The 8,741-nt window shown below is 38.8% G+C and overlaps 1 protein-coding gene across 1 annotated transcript; it reads left to right on the top strand.

Moving 5' to 3' along the window:
- Positions 1–235: 235 nt before the first annotated feature.
- Positions 236–1,284, top strand: LOC131241451 (uncharacterized). The gene is made up of 3 exons (XM_058240251.1): positions 236–639; positions 729–787; positions 1,172–1,284. Exons 1-3 carry the CDS (start codon positions 343–345, stop codon positions 1,176–1,178), a joined length of 363 nt encoding a protein of 120 aa, XP_058096234.1. The 5' UTR covers positions 236–342; the 3' UTR covers positions 1,179–1,284.
- The last annotated feature ends 7,457 nt before the right edge of the window (positions 1,285–8,741 follow it).

Raw genomic sequence — 8,741 nt, forward strand, 5'->3', positions numbered from 1 at the left:
TTGAAATGCTAGGAATTTACTTAGCATTTAGAAATTGCGGGCTGCTCCTTGTTTGTTTTTCTTTGTTGGATAGACTCGGTAGAAGAAAAGTATCTTGTCCCAGCTTCTTAGGGTCTGCTTCAAGGATCTTTTTTTTCTTAGTTGCCAAAATTCCTATCTAGGACCCAATCTTGTGTGAGTGAAAAAGCCATCTTGTCCATTATCACCACCTCTATCATGGTCTTGTTAGAGTATCTAAGGGCCCATTTGGCCAGGTGGATTGGAAGGGATTGAATGGTATTAGGATGGATGGCATGGATTTCTAGGTAATGATGGTGTTGTCAGTGGATTGTCTTGAGCTCCATGGGATTGCTATATCCAGTCTATTTGGCATGCCTGGCCAATCTGGGGATTAAACCTTCCCATCCCTTCCAATCCCACGAACCGAACATGTCCCAGACAAATTTGAACGGATTAGGGTGGATTGGATGGGCTTTAAAGGTAATGATGGTGTTGTCAGTGGATTGTCTTAAGATCCATGGGATTGGGATCAGATTACCGACTCTGTTTGGCATGCCCGGCCAATCCCAGGATTTAACTTCCAATCCCTTCCAATACCATCCAATCCCTTCCAATTCGACCGGCCAAATGGGCCCTAAGGTAAATTAATGGAATCTTACGAATATGAATGAACTGAATCAATCATATTTATCATCTACATTGACTGTTGAGTTTTCTTACTTCTTCAGGTTTTGGATGCTTCTTGTACATGCCTGACTAGCAACGAAATCCACTTCAAGAATATCAGGTGATGACTTTTGTTTGCTTTTTCTTTCTAAACTTTTTCATACTTGGTGTGTTTTTCTTTACTGGTTTTCTTTTACAAGGCCAATTTTTGTTTCCTTTGTTGCTTATGATTTGCAATACCTGCCAGCAAGCAATTGAGTAGGGGTTGTATTGTGGTGCTTGTAAGCCTTGTAGCACCGTATAGTTTGATACAAGGACAATTTATTCATGTGATTGAAGTTCCAATGAAGGCAAATCATTAAGAAAAAAGGAAATGAAAAAAGAAAGAAAAGAGAAGAAAAGTTCCAATTGATACAATGACAATTTTTTTTTTACTGTGACACATTCCCAACTATAGAGGTGACTTGTGAAGCTGATTATCCTTTTATTTTCTTGTTTATCATAGGCCTTGATTGTTTATAAAAGTTCAAGTCTTCAACAAATAGAGGGCTTGGTTCTGCAGCACTCTACAGCTCCAAGCAGTATAATCTCATTGCTGTGCCACTTACCGAATCAGCTATATGCTTCTCAGCCCAGTGCAGGGAAACTTCTCAAGGAGGAATTTAGGCTCATTACAAGAAAAGGGCCTACATCACACATAGTGGACACGTGATCATGGCCAGTGAGGTTGGTGTTGTAGACATTTGCCAGAAGATGTGGCTAGGAAAGGAAGACATATGATCGGTCTAGAAGGGGACTGTACTGAAACGGTTCATGTGAAACGCTAGGAAAGGAAGACATTTACAGTTTGTTTTGAAAACTTTAAATAGACCATTAATTGTATAATTGTTGTCTTGATGAATGTTAGATTATTGGGTAATTCAACTTCTTGTCATTCAATCATAGGTTTTTGATAGTTATGCAGATAGAAATTTGATAGTTAGATTGATGGAGATTTGATTGTAGGATAGCAATTATAGGAAAGGATTAATCAGAATTAAGAGGAATTTATACTATCGGCACTTTTAGCGGCATTTTTCAAAGCTTTTCGCAGCACTTGTAACATCTTTACCGGCGTTATAAGTACTTTTAGCGGCGTTTCTAACAAAATTTACATCCGTTTCTTATCGCTTTAACTGCGTTTTTTTATCGCTTTTTAGCGGCGATTATTGGAGTTTTTATCGGTGTTTGTACAATTTTACCGACGCTTGGTGGAGTTTTTAGCGGCAATCACAGAAGCGCCGCTAAGGTATAGTAAGAACCGGCAAGGTAAACTTTTGGCTGCGGCTGTTAAAAACGCCGCTAAAAAGGGAGACCGCTGGTAAAACCCGACTGCCGGTAACTCTTATACCAGCGCTTTTTGGACTTTTAGGGGTGGTTTCGGCCGCCGGTAAAGGTTATTTTTCTTGTAGTGAAAAAAAACAACCAGAAAAAGAAAACGGGAAGGGAGGGACAAGAACAAGAAGAGGGTGAGAGTCACCTCTCTCTCTCTCTCTCTCTCTCTCTCTCTCTCTCTCTCTTCTGTTGGGTCATTTTCCTTTCTGTCTAAAAGGTAAGAGTTATAGAAATTGTAGAAGATTAACAAGGTTGGTATTTGAATTTTCATATATTTTAGTTGGGTTTTCCTTTAAATTTGGACTTCACATTCTTTAAAAAGATTCACTGCTTTAGAGAAAAGCGACGACTACTTCTGTTGGCAAGCTGTTGAATTCTTCTTTGTCATTTTAACGCCCTACCATTGTTCACACCCCAAGTGTAGGGTTGTGATGTAGTAATAAACTCGGTAAGACCGAGGTCGAATCCACAGGGACTGATACCTGTACGTTATCTGAAACCAAGTAGAACTAGAACTAGACTAAGATGTGATCTAAACCAAATAGAACTTAAGGAATAATTGTGGAATAATTATCTAAAACTTTAGTGAATTCAGAGGAAGAAACTAGGGATTCAGAGGATCCACTTGTAGAGATCAGGGAGAAATTATGCCTGCTACCATGAAATCATGGAATTTAACTAGACTTACTTTGATATAGTTTTCAAGAGGTGAAAGGTGTATGAATTAGAATGGATTCCATCACCAAGCCATGCCCAGGAGACAAAGTAAACAACAGAATTAAACTAATTACCAACCAACCAACAATGTATGAGGATCAGGAAGGGTACTGTCATCCTACCATGCCCATGAGACAATGATGAACAACAGGGGTTCCTGACTTCATAAACTTAAAAAGGGGAAAGAAATACTCAGAGCCATTGCAAACCCATTGTAATTTCAGTCACAACAGACCATAAAAGACTAAGAAAAATATTCCTTTAATAATCAACTATATCAAATTCAGTTTAGAAATTTAAATTAAAGGCATAAAGTAGGTTCTCCCATCTCGCTACAGGCTTCACCTCTTAGCCCTAGCTAAGAGGTTTAGCCACACATGATATGGGCTAAATCTTAAAAAAATAATAGAAATATAAAGGAAAAGAAGAAGAAAAAAACCAGGATGCGTCACTTCTCTCTCTCCATTCCTTAGCTTTTTCTTCTTTTCTTCTTCTTTCCTTCCTTTCCTTCAAAGCCAAGCTCCCTTGTCTTCTCGTTTCTTCTCTACACGTGCAGCAGCAGCCAAACCACACGCTGATCTCCTTGACGTGTAGCAGCAACCCAGCCTTCCTCTCTCCGTTTCTCTTTCTTCCTCTCTCCCTGATGTGAACTCCTTAAAAACCAAAAACGAGCTGTCCGGCCCTCCTCCGCATTCTCTCTTTATCTTCGAAGTCTGAAGAGAGTCCCATTCGTGGCTGGAATGTGGAAGGTTTACGCAGCCAGCTACTCAAATCACGTTCGTGGAAACGCAAACCGACTTGTGTTTGGAATGTGATTGCACGACCGTAATCGTCCTTGGAGTGAAAATTTCTCCATGGCTAGGGTCAATCCTGGCTTGGGCATCATCTGGACGGTTTGGATCACCGATCCGATCACAGGCAGTGGCCCACAATCGGCCGAAAGTTCCGGATTCCTCCGAACTGCGTAAACAGGACGCATAACGTACCTGTGCTGTTCGGATGGTGGGGCCCCTGATCGTAGTTATTTGAGAAATCTAACTCGTCCATTAGCTTAGTCACGAAAAATCGGTCAGACATGACCATTTTTGGATCAGCTTATTCGTGGCCATGAACGATTTCATTCCACCGTTCGTCTGCCGTTTAGACGATCAACAGCCGGTCTCCGATGTTTCTTGAAATTCTGCCATCTAGGCGAGGATGATAGGCAGCAAGGGCTTCTGCTGGACGGTCCGGATCAGTCCATTGCATCACGGTGGTGGCCCACAAGACTCACCCGTGACCTCTGTTCCTTCCGCAGGAATGACTCCGAGTTAGAGAGGGAGACGTCGGTCAGCGTGCGCTGACCGACTTTGAGGAATACAGTGCACGGCCGGTGCACTTGTGTACCGTGCACACATGATGCACATCCGTCCTACGGAGATGTTCGTGAAAAATCCGCTCCGTCCATCCGTATTGTCAACTCATTTAACGCGTTGAGACCAATTTTCAAGCACATCTGGATAGCAGGCGGGCCCAAAATCAATGGTTTTATGGGCTGATATGTCCGTTGGGCTCCTTCCACAGCGATCCAATGGATGAAAATTTACGTGTACGGTTAATTTATGACCCTCAGGCCATGTATAAAGTTTTGAGCTGATCGGATGGCGAGAACCCTGTGATCTTGCATTTTGGACGTCTTTTGGGCCACTTAAGCTCCAATTTCTTGATTTTCTTGAATCCCTGGCATACAAATCCTTCGATCTTAGTCCCTTGGAGTCCATCCCTTGCCTTGGTGCATTCTGAACGTTAAATCTGTGCTTTTAGCATCCTTTTTCAGTCCATGCTCGTAAATACACCTTGCATCACAAACACGATTAAACTGGTGCATTAAATAGTATCATGTCCATAAATTCAGGTAATAATTGGGTCTGATATGCAATATTTGACCCTCAACAACCATAAAGATCACATTGCACAAAAATCAGGCCCTGAGTCAAACCGTAGATCGTTCATTGACTCCATCAATGTGGCCCATCTTATTAGAGGACCAGCTAGATTTTTGTGTAAGCCGATTTTTATGCTGCGGCCTACCGTTTTTAACGTTACGAATTTCCTGCGGCTAGGAAAAAGCAGTGTCCTAACGGCTCTAGCTCATCAGTTACTCTGTATGATGGTCCTACGACCAAGAATTTGCATACTATTGCTAAGGCTTTTTTGTGTAAATAAGGCCCGCTGATTGAAATCCCTACCGTTGAAATGATGGGCCTCGCCATGGATGGTGGACAAGTTAAGTTATGCAAGTGATTGAAATCACATCACACTATTGTCTCAACCATGTCATGCGCTCAAGTGCAACCTAATCATATAGTCTATCAACCATATCATATCCTCAAGTATAACCACATCATATTATCATACAACCATATCATATCCTTAGGTGAAACTCATCACGCTGTCCATCAATCGTATCACATTCTCAAGTGGATATATACCACATCCTTAAATACAACTCCATTACGTTGTCCATCAACTGTATCACATTCTCAAGTGGACACATCACACTCATACAACCACATATCATATCCTCAAGTGTAACCTCATCGCATAGTCCTTCAATTTCTTTCATTCTTAAGTGTAACATCATTACATTGTCGCACTATAATATCATATCCTCAAGCATAACCTCATCACATAGTCCATCAATTATATCATATTTTCCAAGTGTAACGTGATCACACTGTCATACAACTTTCGATTATCTAACGTCATAACATAATCCATCAACCATATCACATTCCCAAGTGGAGATCATTTATCACACTATAACACAATCATATCATATTCTCAAGCGCAAATAGTCAATCAACCGTATCACATTCTTCAATCTGGAACCACTTCACGCTGTCACATAGTATATCAACTATATCATATTCTCAAATGTAACCACATCATACTATCACACAACCATATCATATCTTTCAGTGCAACCTCATCATATTGTATGATAACCATATCACATGTTCAAGTGGAATCATATCACACTGTCACACAACCATATCATATCCTTAAGCACAACCTCATCATATAGTTTATCAACCATATTATATCCTCAAGTAGAACCACTTCACACTATCATACAACTACATCATATCCTTAAGTATAATTTCATCACATAGTTCATCAACTGTATCACTTCTACATATGCATGTACCTATTCTGATATAGATTGTACTCTCTTACATGGTTCTGCTACTTCTTTCATTTATATTGGGACGCCTTCTAATAATCCAAGTCATCAATCTCAACTAGTTATTAGTTCCAGTACACATTTCATGGGTTGCCATGCAAACATCATACATTTTATTCCTACAAACACAAACCAGGCCTTTCGGAAGTGAATTTCTTTTTCTTGCTATGGAGCATTCCATTAGAATTGTAATAGTAGTGCATGGGTAAGGGAGAGTGAGTTAAAAGTAGATAAGTTTAAATAGCTAAGAATATTGATAAATATGATAAAATTACTCACCTTAAAATGCCCTCTACAAGTTAACTTGGAAAAATAGAAGTTTCTATGTATTACTCAAATCCATTTAGCATATTCAAAATTTCAATTTTAGCCCAATTCAGAAATCATTCACCAATTATTAAGGCAATCGGTAAAAGGAGTCACTACAAGAAAACTGGCCTTTATCGATAGTTAAAACCATCGACAAAGGCCTAGAAAACCACGAGTAAAGCCTTTCCCAGCGATCAGGCAAGCACCGGAAAAAGTGTCGTCGGTAAAAGCTTTACTGGCGATCAAAGACTTTTATCGACGGTTGTGCCGGACACCCCTATAGGTAAGATTTACCATCACTTTTATAAATGTCAGTAAAGGCGCTTATGGAACAGCTGGTAAAGGTATGTGGAAGTGCCGGTAAAAGGTCTATATATGTGTAGGCCAATGTTGAGGATATTTGACTGTAACTTGCATTTTTTTTTTTACATATTTAAAATTTAAAAGATAATATTATATAAATTACACATTTTCATGGGTGTGTAATGTGATGAGGTTACACTTGAGAATGTGAAACAGTTGATAGTGTGATATGGTTACACTTAAAGAGGTTGCACTTGAGGATATGATGTGGTTGAGTGATAGTGTGATATGGTTACACTTAAGAATATGATGTGGTTGATAGATTATGTGATGAGGTTGTACTTAAGGATATGATATGGTTATGTGGAAGTATGTAGTGGTTCTAAATTGAATAATGTCATATGATTGAAGGACAATATAATAATGATGTTAAACTTGAGGATATGATATGATTATATGACAATGTGAATTGGTTCCACTTGAGAATGTGATACGGTTGATGGACTACGTGATGAGATTGTACTTGAGGATTTATGATATGGTTGTGTGAGAGTGATGTGGCTCCACTTGAGAATGTGATATGGTTGATGAACTATATGAAGAGGTTACACTTAAGGATATGATATGGTTGAGTGATAGTGTGATATGGTTGATGGATTATGTGATGGGGTTGTACTTAAGGATATGACATGGTTATGTGGAAGTGTGTAGTGGTTCCAAATTGAATAATGTCATATGATTGAAGGACTATATAATGATGATGTTAAACTTGAGGATATCACGTATTGCAATTCTTCCAACTAAGCTTTCTAGTTTATCTCCTTTATCCGCATCCAAGACGTGCCAAACAATGAAAATAAAAGGAATTGGACAGTAAGAATACAAGTATATATCCGGTGCAAATTGGCAGGGAAATGAATTTGCAGGCATAGAATTAAGTTGTGTAATGAGATTAGTAGGGTTTTGATGCTTGGCCGTGACCCTTTTTTTTATTATTAATAAAAATGGTCTTTCTTCATAAAAGTTCTTTTAAGTTCAAAGAAAGAAACCTAAATTTGTGCTAAGCAATAGTGAGCTGGGCTACTGAATGCATCACATTGGCAAATACACCAAACGTTGCCTATTCAATCTCTCACACAAAGTCGCCACAAAGATTGAACTATGCCAAGTCAACAAAAATGTGCATGTTTCTTTTTACATTATATTATTATTATTATTCTTATTGTTTTAGTTTTTGCTATTTTTTTTAGGTAATTTCTTTTGAGGGTTTTAAATGAATGAAGATTGAAAACTAGAAATAGAAAAATAAATTATAATCTTCACCAAAATAAACAACCATCACATTTCTAAGTGACATCACTTCACACTCACACAACCATATCATATCCTCAAGTGCAACCTCATCATATAGTCTATCAATCGTATCACATTCTCAAGTGGATCCACCACACCAACTGTTAAACAACCATATCATATCCTTAAGTGCAACCTCATCACACAGTTTATAAAGTATTTCACATTCTCAAGCGGAACCACATCACACTATCACACAACCATATCATATGCATCCTCAAGTGCAACCTCATAATATAGTTCATTAACTGTATCATATTCTCAAGTAGAATCACATCACACTATCGTCTCAACCATGTCATGCGCTCAAGTGCAACCTAATCATATAGTTCATCAACCATATCATATCCTCAAGTGTAACCACATCACATTATCATACAACCATATCATATCCTCAGGTGCAAACTCATCACATTGTCCATCAATCGTATCACATTCTCAAGTGGATATATACCTCATCACACTATCACACTACCATACCACATCCTCAAGTGCAACTCCATCACATTGTCCATCTACCATATCACATTCCTAAGTGGATACATCACACTCACACAACCATATATCAACCACATATTATATCCTCAAGTGTAACCTCATCACATAGTCCTTCTATTTCTTTCATTCTCAAGTGTAACCTCATCACTCTCTATCCAATCTGCTCATGAGATCACAAAGACCTGAATGAAGAGGAAAAACAAATTTCATATTAATCCAAAACTTCTGTGACCCTAAAAAGGGTTTCAATGGTAGACGTTCAATCCCCCACTGCTTTTTGCAATGTGATCCACTT

This window comes from Magnolia sinica, chromosome 3 (assembly GCF_029962835.1).
Source record: "Magnolia sinica isolate HGM2019 chromosome 3, MsV1, whole genome shotgun sequence".
Lineage (NCBI taxonomy): Eukaryota > Viridiplantae > Streptophyta > Magnoliopsida > Magnoliales > Magnoliaceae > Magnolia > Magnolia sinica.